The 11,951-nt window shown below is 38.1% G+C and overlaps 1 protein-coding gene across 1 annotated transcript; it reads left to right on the top strand.

Annotated features, from left to right (window-relative positions):
• The first annotated feature begins 3,751 nt into the window (after positions 1-3,751).
• LOC145464264 (peroxidasin homolog) lies at positions 3,752-11,721 on the top strand. The gene is made up of 8 exons (XM_081448098.1): positions 3,752-3,848; positions 4,471-4,516; positions 6,054-6,660; positions 7,305-7,548; positions 8,014-8,198; positions 8,887-9,179; positions 9,790-10,355; positions 10,878-11,721. Exons 2-8 carry the CDS (start codon positions 4,503-4,505, stop codon positions 10,943-10,945), a joined length of 1,977 nt encoding a protein of 658 aa, XP_081304224.1. The 5' UTR covers positions 3,752-3,848; positions 4,471-4,502; the 3' UTR covers positions 10,946-11,721.
• Positions 11,722-11,951: the final 230 nt, after the last annotated feature.

Genomic DNA, 11,951 nt, shown 5'->3' with positions numbered 1-11,951 from the left:
TGCTAGTTTTCTCTTGTTTTTCTCGCTCGTCTTAAAAAAAAGGAATTGAAAGGATCCAAAGAAAGGCAGTCTGCATGGAATTTGTTTTTAAAACGTTTGTTTCTTTTATTTGGTAGAATTTCCGTTTACTTGTTCACATTTGACTTGTCAACTTTCTCAGTCAACCGAAAAACTGAGCAGGGAATCTTAAGCGTATATCGTCTCCATGTGTCAGGTCACTGTTCATGAACTATTGCGACATTTTCTTAATGGGAAGGAAAATTAGCTGCTTTGCTATATTCATCATACATAATATTCACTAAGTCATCACTCACTCATTAGACTGCAGTGAAAGCTTTATACTTCAGTTCTAACTAGGTGTCAAATCTATCGTCATAAAGGCGGTCTTTATCACAGTTGCTTGGACTTCAAGCCAGTTGGCCGATGTTTAGTTTTGTCTCTCACGCACTATTCTTTATTAATAGACCTTTTCCGTTCTCATAAGATGTATACGTGCAAACAATGACTTTTTTCGTGTTGCTTGTATTTTCATTTTAATACGTATATGTTATTTTATGACGAAGGACACGTCACATTATTTAAAACCTCTAAACTTACACAACTTTTCAGAAATCATTAAAAAGCTCGAATTGGTTCCAATACCGATGACGTCACGTTTCGATTTGTTTGATTTACTGTCAGAACAAAATGACGGCGTCTTCGCTAGAGTAACTAATATTATCTTTTAAGCCGCCGAATGCCCGGCACCGAACGAGTTAAAGAGAAAATTAACAATTCTGCTTTCGGTGCTTTTGTTGGTTAAGGTGGAGTCTCTCTTTGTTTGCTTTTCACATTTAGGGTAAGCCGACAACAAGAAGTCATAAATGCACAGTAAATTACGGAAAAATTATTTCACGATAAGCATCGGCCAAGCAGGCTTTGTGTACTGATGTTAAAGTTGTTACGGGATCTTGCTCACTCTAGTCAGGATTGATTGTTTTTTTGTTTGTTTAATCTTGACTATTACCTTTAGAGAAGAGCATAGTTCTGAGTAAATATTAAACTGATATTGCTCTGGCTTCCCCACCTTGAAGAACGGGTTTAAGTATCGGACCAGTTAAAAAATTCGTCAGGCCATAAACTGATTAGCAACATTGGCCTGAAATGAAACAGAACTTTGGCTGAAGCAAGTGAGAACCAAGCTGGACTAGTTATTTCTCTCTTTACGCCTGTTTGGGGTATTATTTTTATGGCGCACCTTTATATTAAAATAATCAGTGATAATTATTGGAGAAACGTTGTTTTTGTCGGAGTATGTTGCCTCTTTCTCATCCACCCCTTCCTCCAGTGCGTGTACACGCTTTCATTGTTTCCGAATTTTAGATGTTCATGTTCACGAAAAGTTTTCCGGTCGTGAGTAAGACCGTCGGGGAAAGTGAAGCAACAGATGGAAACAGAGAGAAAGAAGGACAACTGATGAGTATTTCATAAATTGCTTTTTCCAGGTTCCTTCAAAAGCACACACGAATTAAAGGAACGAACGAAGACAATAGGAGATAAAAGTTTATTGTCTGGTACGCAGCTTTAACTGAAAGACATGGTAGGTAATTAGGAGAAAACATTTTCCGTCCGTGTTTCTATCTAGTTAAATAAGAACACAGATAGAAGCTTTGGCCCAAGTGAGAAATAGTTTTTTGGTGAGCTTGAATCCTTTATCGTGTTATGCAAGTCCAGCTCAATCTTGTTAAACAGGTGCGAAATTTGTAGTCAGGTAGTTGTTCTCTTTAACAGATTGTATTGTTACTTCAGTCGTAACATATATTGTTTTTATAAACAAAGCTTATTCGTCAGTAAAACAAACTACAACATAGATATTCTGATCAATACTAAGCTATCTTCTCAGTTTACTTCTCAGTGAAATATCAAAAGCACATCGTAAAACTCACCAATATTGCGTAATAATGTAATTAGTGCGGATAAAAGCTGATATGTAGAGCTCAATTGTTGGGTGAGATCGTGTGAAAAAATTCGTCCGATGCATGTCTGAAAGATGAACATGAGATAATTTTCATTTGTGCACTTTAACCAATCTTTATTTAACCATCTATACCTACTCCACTATGATGACTATAAACGTTATTACACAAATTAACCTATTTGTTTGACAATTGTATGCACGTTCAGCTTACTACTAATGACCAACTTTCGTGAACGGTATCGAACGCTTTGTACAATGTCGTGACATCATAAATTTCTGCCAAGCTTCTAGAAGAATACGTGTATTTACGGCGTCTTACATTATTCACTCATGCCCGAACAAATAGTGACATGTCAATGAAGCTAAAAGCTAAAGGATACCGTGCCTTTACAAATTGAAAAAGTAAATAAATAATATAAAAGTGGAAGATATGTTTGCATTTCAGGACCGACTCCCAACAATCTTACGTATTCTCGCTCTGACCTTTTGAAAGGCTTACTACCACAAGTAAATAAGTAAAATACCGTGTAATAAAAGTGATACTTAATGCCCAAATATGAAATAATTATTTTCAAAAAGAATGAAATAAACTTCGACGATAAACTTTAGTATACATACGCAAAAACTAACTTCCATTATTTAGATTTTCGGTTATTTATTTTGAGACATATGTAGTTTTTACTTTCAGGACGAAAATCTTGCCAAGTAGGCAGTAGTACACAGATCGAGGAACTACACCAATACTTGTTAGTCCATCAGTCTCTGACGTGGGCTAATGACGATCGACGTCAACATAATTAAAATTTAATTTATGAGGTATAATTACAACGACAATTGAAAAAATAGAATATTTTTGCCACTTATTTGAACATCCTGTGCAAGTTTGGAATCAACCCAGATCGAATAACAGTGTTATAGCAATGTCCTTTTAATCGGAGTGTTCATCCGACAATATCTACAAAAACAAACCTGCGTTTCCGCTTAAAACCCTCAATAGTTTAGCTCGTTCACTCTAGTCGCGTGACATGTGCGGAAAGGGAAGCTCTGTTACGTAAAAGACCAACCACATAGTTTTCAAAAACTAATTTGTTATATTGCCTTTTGAAAACAAAACTGCTCTCATGATGTGTCAATTACGTACAAAGAGATGTATTCTTGAACCAATATCACCGACCGGATTCAGGATTCAGGATTCATGCGCACAACATCAACATACAAAGACACGCGTAACTTAAACCCAAAGTGGATGTTGTTACGTAACTCACTCCTTCGAGTCAGAACAAGCTTCACAAAGAAAAAAAAAGACTAGAAAAGAAAAAAAGCAATAAAAACAAATAAATGCAAATAAACGCACGGATAATTCTTTCGTTTCACACACCGTTTGGTTTTTGACCTTTTGTGGCAAACGCCCTCGTCACGCGCTCATAACATCATTCTAAGTTATATAACAAAACACTTAATTTCTTTTTGTTCCATGAGAACTTCAAAGTCCACATAACCATTGGTATTGCGGTTTCAGCAATATCATAACTGCTGTATCGATTTCCATTTTGTTATGAATGATACAAAGAACATTAAAGTGATTTCGTCACATCATGTATAAAAAACAAACAAATCAGGGTGATATTGCTTTCAGCTACATGCTGCCGCTTGCGTGAAAATCTGAAAATAGTTCTGCACGGACCACGGGCAACTTTAGATATCGGCTTTAAAGTTTAAAGTGCTTTTGTTATTTGATGACTAATGACTGTCAATACCTTGCACACCGTAACAAATAAAAGGGAACACGATCAACTCATTTCACCACAGCAAGCAACGTTCTCCGCTGAAGATCTGAGCTTCTTGACGGAATCGTTCTGTTCTCTCTTGAGTTCTCCTCTCCAAGTAACAGGTATTGTACGATTACATATATGCACGATACATTTTCTTAGTCTGATGTTCAAATTTAAATTTCTGCTGTAGAAGCAAGGAAAAAGTAATAAGTGCGACTTAAGAGGCTTGTAGAGCGAAATATTTTTTTTTGGTTCCCAAGAATGTTTCCTTTAAAGGGCATCAGAATTCATGAAAGTTTTAATCTTCCCCTTGATTCATTTATTCATGTTTTATCTTACTTGATAACTTTACTTGCACATTTGTAGCCCTTGTTTTTGAGTTCTCAATTCGCTAACTTCAAACAGTGGCCCTTGCAAGCAAAGGCTATTTTGTTGTCTCTGGCCACCTTAAAGGGGCTCTAACAAATGACAACTTTGTTCTTTTTACTTCTTTGAGTAATGTCAGGGGTAAATAATTGTTAATGAAACGAAAAAGTGCCTTAGTCTTTTAAATTTGGACCTAAATCATAGCAAACTGAGGCTAAAACTACCAGTTTGCCGAATTTGTGTCGATGGTTTTAGTCTGTATTTCGTGTTGTTAATGTCACATACTGTTTCAGTGACCCACTGATGGCACTATAGAATACAGGTAGTATGAATTAGTTTGCCAGTATTGATGTAATACTCTCTGTGATTCAACAGGTGAAAAGTGAGAGCCATTAGCCAAAAGCAAAATGTACACCACAAGGTATGTTTAAGTTACGATGAATAAATCGATGTTATCTTGGTGATACCGCGCAGTATCGCTAACGTTCAACTTAGACTTTGAAACGTTTTTGAGTCGAACTAGCCAACATCTCACAGCTCCATGCCCCAAGATTCCTTGTGTGTTTAAATGAAAATAGTATACCAAGTTGTTTTGCCTTGAAATAAAGAGTATACAGTATACGATGGGTCACCATGTCGGTATATAGTGCTCAAAATGCAGAGCAGGGCTAAAATCCTCTTCTTTCATCGTTTGAAGAAATATCACAAAAGTCCTTTCGGTTATGCCTCGATAGGTTTAGCTGCTTTTGCTTAATCCAAACATGCGTTTTGACATTATACGCAGAAAACACAAAACTAGTGCTCCAATAAACTAAGCACAAATGTAAAGCAACTAGTTAAATAGCCCCCTCTTACAGAGTAACTGTAACTCCTAGAGCTGTAAGCACCATTAATTTCAAAGCGAACTTTCTTTGACTTTCTGCGACCGGGATCTCCGCCTCCCTTCCCCTCATCTCCCCCTTTCTTCTGTTACTTCAGGAATATTCAACAATAATAAAACTTACGGGATATATCGTTCGTCCGTACAATTTTCTCTTAGCAAAAGCAGTATGAGATGATGACGTCATATGACATGATTACTACGGCATGTTATTCATGCAGGTCCCATCTTGGATTCGCCACCTTTTTGTTTTGTTCAAAGACCCTACCACTAGACACGGAACGCAGAAATACTACTATGAAGTCGTAAAACTTTCAAAATAACTGTATGAAAGTTACATTTTGGTGATACGGACAAGAAAATTCCAAAATTGGATAAATACAGGTGGTCAAAGTTTAGTTACCGTGGGACATTAAGTTCGTCCATCTACCGAATTATGATCCATTGACATTTTTATTTACTCAGTCTTTCCTTCTTTATTGTCTTCCTTCCTCCCATCCGTCCATCTTTTCGGTAATATAATTAACACTTACTCCACGACCAAGCCTTTGATATGAGATGGTAGATAACCAACAAGGTGTGTAACCAACGTCGAGATGGCTATAATCATCACGTTACCAACAAGCGCTGATGGAATGTTGTTTTTAAATGGCCCTAAACTGTAGAAAAATTAAACTAAAATAAGAACTAAAACGCCCCAAACATTTACGCGTATACTTCCCATATTTGTAGAGCGGGTTATTACTGCTCATATACCACGATGGCCGCTAAGCCAAAGAAAACTCTTGAATTACATTGTTCCACGATCCAGTTTTTAATAACGATAGTTACCACTTATTATCGTTATTTTGTCATATATTATAAGACATGGTAACATTTAAGACGTCATAATAATAATAATAATAATAATAATAGTAGTAGTAGTAGTAGTAGTAGTAGTAGTAGTAGTAGTAATAATAGAAAAATGTAACTAATCTTAAAAGGCATATATTATATGAGCCGATGATAATTTGTCATGGAGCCCATAAATACACTGTGATGTTTAACTTTCAATTTGTCTCTCTTTTCTCTATTGCAGCTTTCTCTTTGGAATGCTACTTGTCATTGGCTGGTATGAAACGCCTCAAGCGCAAGTTTCTTCTTCTGGGCAACTACTGCTGGATACGCTGAGCCTCACAAACTGCGAGGTTTCACTCGCCAAAAGATTATTATGTCTTAAACACGGCAAGTATCGCACGTTTGATGGCACATGCAACAATCTCTGCAACATTACAACCGGAGCCACCTTTACACCGCATCGTCGTCTCCTTCCCGATGCGTATGAGCCAGACTTCCAACCTCGGCAATTCTCGACCTTCCAAGCACCCTCCGGTGAACGATTTCCCCTTCCAAATGCAAGACAAGCTAGCAAGAAAGTGTTTGACAGTGTTGAAGCCCAAGCCGATTTTACCCACTTGGTAATGACGTGGGGTCAATTTTTGGACCATGACCTCACGCTAACTGAGTTTACTGTAGGGGTGGACCCACAAAACGATTGTGGCGGGAGCCAGGACGCTTGTCCCAGCCTGTTTGATAAGCCTGACTGCTTTGGAGTCAACATCACCAGCGGGAATAATCTATTGAGTGATCCAAGCGCAAAATGTACTCCTCTCTCCAGGTCAGAACGGGACGATAATGGCAACCAGGTCAGTTGTTATCCTTGATGATACATAGGACAGTTTCTAATCTTCTGAGATCACACATTGGTCAGTTTCTTTTTCTAAATTACACGCAGTTCATATATGGTCAACTTTCTTATCATATGTGCCTAATAGATCAGTTACTTAATCATGACTTCACATAATGCACATGTCATGCAGGCCAATTTGGTTTCACAGAGTCGAATAAGAAAAAAAAAAAACATTCATAGAACAAAGTGGCTAGACAAAGAAAGACTTCAGCAAACGTTAATTACACTAGCTTCTCGCAAAATTTTAATGACCGCATTAAATAATACTTGAAATAATATTATGTTACTCAGTAGCTAGTTATCTTTAAGGACAACGTGAAAAGGGATAGCTATACTATCATCTATTTGATAAAGCTACTGTGTGAATATATCTTCCTTCAAAAAGTAAGTAGTAACAAAGTTCTGATAAAGAAAAAAAATAGATCGTTTTAGGTAAGCTTGCCATGTTATTAGTTATCTCCCCTATTAAGACTTAGGGATTAGTGGAAATCGTTGTATTCTATGTAATTCTGCAGTTTCCTTGGATTATAAACAGTTTAGCGTGCTTAGCAAAATGAATAGTTGTCTCTAACCTAAATAAACTAAATTTTTCTACTACAGATAAACGAGATAACCTCTTACCTTGATTCATCAAATGTGTACGGCTCAGATCTCGAAAACGCGAACAGCCTTCGCAAATTCACAGGGGGAGAACTTCTGGTTGAAGCCTTTCCTGACATTTATCAATTACCAGTTCTACCGGCGGCTGAATCTGCGGGCGGTGAAGCAGGCTTCTGTAGATCCGAAAATGTTACAGCTGAACCTTGTTTCAGAGCTGGTGATCCTCGGGTGAACGAAAATCAAGGTGGGAGAAATAAAAGACGTAACTGAACTTAGCGATAAAGTTGAGGTTCATAATAAAACTGAACAATTAAAAACAAATACCTTGTAGTACTCACCGGCAGGTATACATAAATTTTCAATCACTGTATTTGAAGTCATAAATGACAAATGAACTAGTTTATTTGAATTTGGCTTGCAGCGGTTTGCAGATGAGTTACGTAAAACCAAAATCAAAGTTATCATTTTAGCCAATCACAAATGACACAGACAATATAGTGGACCAATCAAAACTCGAAGTACATGCATGTAGCTGACGCGAAGCGCGCGGGAAAACATGAGCGAGCGAGTGACGATTGGTTTTGGTTTCACTTCTGATTAAATGAAAAAGTGGCGCAAGTTTTGTAAGCCAATCGGGTGGCGTAGTAATGCAAAAATGAATTTTTACTTAACTTTACTTAAATAACCATTCTGTTCTCTTGTTTGACAGCTTTAATGGCAATGCACGCTCTGTGGGCTCGTGAACACAACCGTATTGTCAATATCCTACACTTATTAAATCCATGGTATGATGACGAGAAACTGTATCAAGAGGGACGCCGAATCGTTGGTGCCTGTATGCAACACATTACATATAATGAATGGTTGCCAACACTCATTCCCAGTCTAGCTTTGGTAAGACCCAGATGGAAGAACATAATGTAACAATTCGTCCTTTCTTTTCTCAATGGGAAAAAATCCTAGATATATATTTATTTGTAACTTCTGAATTATAAGGAAGTTCCGTTCAAAGGGTTACTTGATCACAAAAAGGACTCATCCACAAACTTAAAGTGGTACTATGATCAAATTTTACCCCTTGAATTTTGAGCTTAATCACATAGAATTCCACGAAAGATAAAAAACGCCGTTTACCGTTTGCAAATATCTGTATTCGTCCCTGAGATATTTAAGTTTAAAAATGTGTAAAATACGTAAATCAGCAAGTTATGCACTTCCAGTCAGTGTAACATGTAAAAAGTACTCAGCCGTGACTGCATTAGAGTGGTCTCCTTCGGGCATTTCGTAAGCTTGTTTCGTGCTTTCGGCAAAACTTCGCCCCTGCACCATATCTCAGCGAGACACGCCAAAGCATGAATCAATTGCTGAATTTTATTTTGATCCGGGACGCTCCAAGTGAATGGATATTAACAACGGCGTACACACCTGCGAAACCTATTTAGCATCAGCAGTACACCGTACAATCTAAGAGATTCTGAGATCAAACTAGACTTGCCCAAGCCGCGCACGAACTACTGCATGCAAGCGTGGCTTTTCTCCAAGTGAATGGATATTAAGAACAAACGACCGTTTTCTGTTTCAGAGGAAAGAAGCAGGAGTTGCGTTGGAGGCACCTGGAACACTCTTTGGCGGTTACGATCCTTTCACAAAGGCTTCAATGTTCAACGTATTCTCTACGGCTGCCTTAAGAATAGGCCACACTCTGATTCGGGAAACCTTTACATTGGCGGATGGAGTTCGTGGAGGGAACCGCCTGAATGAATCTGTAGTCACGTTTTTTGACCCAGCAGTGCTCTACGAACTAGAGTTAGGAGTCAATCCCTATACAGGCATATATCTTGGATTGGCTTTGGAAAGAGCCCTCGATTTTGATCGGTATGTGTTTGTTCAGCCTTGGTTTGTAAGACAAAATAAACTGATTGACAATCGCAAAGCAAAACCTTCATTTCTCGATTGTCTTTCAGCAGCCCTTGAACTGTAACTTAAATTAAAAGTGAGGGTGATTTAAATGCAATACAGTACTTCTCAAAGAGATCTTCTGACTAAAAGACACTATTCCTCCAAACTATTAAACGTTGACCTCACTCGGTCAATGAGCGTCTTATAACATGACAAATTTTGTATGCGCGCGCGTGTGCGTGAACTTTTCATTTGTGAGGGTGTTGACTTTGTTTCTACGCCTCCTGTGTAAGTTTCCTAATGAATAGTTTTGTATCTTACAACTTGGTCAGTATAGTAACTTCGCTGTCAGAATGTTCCTTCTCTGTCGTTAACGTGCATCGATTTTTCAGGGCCTTACCTGTAAATTAAGTTATTTTGATAACAGCAGCTGTTGAAAGGACACCAAATTCATGAGTAGATTTGTTTAAATATAATGATCTTAATAGCAAGTTCCGGCTTGCATGCACAACATTCTCCAAACAGTTGAAAACGATTGTCCAAAAAATCGCATTTAACTATAATTTAGTGATTTTCATTCTCGTAGGAACATTGCTTTGGCAGTGTTGGAAAACCTCATAATTCCAGGACCAGGCGATGGCTTTCGTGGTGACCTTGCTGCTATAAACATGCAGCGTGGACGAGATCATGGCTTACCAGGGTATATCCAGTTTTCAACACTTTGTGGTGGTCCTGCAGCTACAGGTACAAACTTCAATGATCTTACAGATATACCATTTGCTCAGCGGATAAGACTGGAAGGTACTTACCGAACTGTCGAGGACATCGATATATTTGCGGGAATATTGAGTGAAAACATTCTAGCAGGCAGTGCGTTGGGACGAACCGCCACCTGTCTGCTTCTCACACAGTTTAACAACACGCGCCGTGGTGATCGCTTCTGGTATGAGAATGACGACCCTCTCACCGGATTTCCCATAAAACAACTGGACGAGATAAGAAACTGTAATCTAGCTCGAGTGATATGTGACAACTCAGACGGCGTTTTCACTATTCAGCCCAAGGTTTTCATGCGAAGGCTTAGGGATACTCCAAATGATGATGTGTCCTGCAGCGATTTGCCTTATGTCGACTTGGAAGTTTTTAAAGAGAGTAAGTACTTTTTGCTATTTGCTATTTGTATTCCAGACATTCTATTAAGATGGTAAAGAATTCTTTTTTTTTTTCTTACAATATTTTGAAAATGTTTCTGCAAATTACTTTGGGAGTAAACATTCCATCAAACTTGTCTTAAAAGTTACCGTGGCAAAGTTTGCACCGTCTTATGAAACCTAGGCGTTTACAATCTCGGATGTAATGTGCAGCGTCTTATAAATGGTCGACAGTAATTTAGAAGTAGAACATTCAAAGATTCAAAAGAATAGCCCGCATCTCTCTTCTTTCCCTCCTCCAGATGTAACGGGCGATAATCGAAATGTGTGGGACATGAGCTCGCTGACACAGACTTAAGGCTCGCGAAAAGAAAAGGGTAGCTGTAATATTTCCTTCTGCTCCCTTTCCGCGCTGTCAACCACCAATAACATAAAATATTAAAATTCTCGGAAAGCCGGCGATAGTTTACAGTGCAGAACAAGTACTAAGTGAAATATTGATTTGTTATGTCTTGATTGCTAGGTCCGAAATATTACGGTGCTCCCAAACTTTCCCGGAGTGGTGGTTTTGGCGGAAATGTCGCTGCTTGAAGTATTCCCAGGGATCCATTCTTGAATTTGTGCCATGCAAGGTTTTGTTTTAGTTAGTCAAAAACGATGTAGTTGATGTTAATAATGAATGTAACACGCCTGAGTTACAACCTACGTGGCCGTCGAATAGCTAGTTATATAACCAATATTATAATTGATAAAGGATTAAATTGCCCTGTTAGGCAATAAGTATAAGCAGTCATTAATTGTAATATCAATCGATCCTTCCCTTTTTAGGGAACGTACGATAAATTGTTTGTAACATAAAGGGCAAAAGTTGATGTGTTCCAGCATCGGTTGATGGTGGACAATCCATTTGAAAAAATATATGATGTGATGCCGGACCTCTTGAAAAACTCGATAAACTTCGTACGTCCTCGGATAGACTCTCTGACGTTTCTGGTCATCTTAGACAGTCTTGAAAAATCTATTTATACCTCAGAACATTTGGACATATTAGGTCAACAATGAAAAAAGTTGAGTACAAATGTCGTCCTTTAGAGCCACTCCTAATTCAGTGATTATATACATGCTCCAATTTCGATCGCTGCAAGAGTGAAACTCGAGTAACTTTAGGTTCTATCATAATGTTCAGGCTCCAAATTCAGTTAATTTCAGTAATTTTACCCTCTATGTTATAAAGGATAGTCGCTACCCAAGATTTTTTTGCTATTTAATTTCAATACTTAGTTTTTGAATGTTAATCTAATAACGAAGCATGTAAAATAGCTCTATGAAAGTGGCAATAAACTTTAGCAACTTTATACTGTGAGTTCTTCTATGTTTGAACATGCATGAGTTACTATGCAAGTTATGCCCCATTTCTCTCCACTCTCGTCGCCGCCCCCCCTGCCCGCCCCTCCACCTCCAAGCGAAGTCAATTGCGAGTTTCTCCTTCTAAAGTTCCTATCAATATCGATTGATATTCCTGCATGGTGTAAGGAGATGATTCGTTCCTTTGGGTATCCCCTTTAAAAAGATATATTTTCGACAAAGGGGAAGAAAT

The sequence above is a fragment of the Orbicella franksi genome, chromosome 12 (genome assembly GCF_964199315.1).
Source record: "Orbicella franksi chromosome 12, jaOrbFran1.1, whole genome shotgun sequence".
NCBI classification, from domain to species: Eukaryota; Metazoa; Cnidaria; class Anthozoa; order Scleractinia; family Merulinidae; genus Orbicella; species Orbicella franksi.
This window is presented reverse-complemented; position numbering and strand designations above follow the sequence as displayed.